General features: G+C 34.8%; 1 protein-coding gene across 1 annotated transcript; it reads left to right on the top strand.

Moving 5' to 3' along the window:
- Window positions 1–218: 218 nt before the first annotated feature.
- Window positions 219–633, top strand: Tsp_15785 (conserved hypothetical protein; the record flags this gene model as incomplete). The annotated part of the gene is made up of 2 exons (XM_003370325.1): window positions 219–366; window positions 481–633. Coding segments are annotated over 2 exons (301 nt in total), but the record flags the coding sequence as incomplete, so codon positions are not given.
- Window positions 634–815: the final 182 nt, after the last annotated feature.

Here is an 815-nt window from a genome sequence, read left to right as displayed (position 1 = left end):
TACTTTTAGCCCAATACGTTTTTAATACCCGAGAGTCAATGAGATTTTCTTATTATATTGTTACGTAGTCTGGACATCTCTCAAAAGGGGCTTCTGTGGGTTAGCAATTCATTATATTAGTGTGATATGACCCATCAGTGAAGCAGCATTTTGAATTTTACTCGCCCAAATCATTTATGACTCAAAAATAAGTTATGTTTTATATGTTATGATTATAGGACTTCAACAATAGGCCAGCTGGAAACTAGCAGGTTTGTATTTTCTGTTACTGACATTCATTGTATGCTTGGATGTCAGAGCCAAATAATAATTTGCAGTAATGAGAACCCCCTGAAAAAGGAATTCTTTATGGATCCTTTAGAGAAGGTATGTAATAAAATTGCATTGTCCATTACTTAACTAGTCCTTCCTCTTTTCTTATAAAGTTATTTTCCGCCTAAATATCTGATAATAATGTAAAATATTTTGCATGGCGTGCAGTCAGTATCAGGAATAGCAATTTCAATTTTTTCACAACAAATTGTAGATTTTAATATGCCATATGAACTTGATGAAATGAACATCATAACATTGACCATGTTCATCACATTACATGCCATAAGCAAAATAGCATCCAATCACCCACCAAACTAATAAAAGAGCACGCATAACATCAGCTCACACGCTTAGACTCTTCAAAAAACAGGTTTTTTCCCAAAAAGTCATTTGCGTCATCTCAGACAATAAACAGAACGTCGCTATCGTTGTCACTTAGTCAATGGTAATCTATAAGACGGCAGAGTGGGCAAGATGTAATAGAATCCACCACAGGACGA

The sequence above is a fragment of the Trichinella spiralis genome (genome assembly GCF_000181795.1).
Source record: "Trichinella spiralis strain ISS 195 chromosome Unknown Scfld938, whole genome shotgun sequence".
Lineage (NCBI taxonomy): Eukaryota > Metazoa > Nematoda > Enoplea > Trichinellida > Trichinellidae > Trichinella > Trichinella spiralis.
This window is presented reverse-complemented; position numbering and strand designations above follow the sequence as displayed.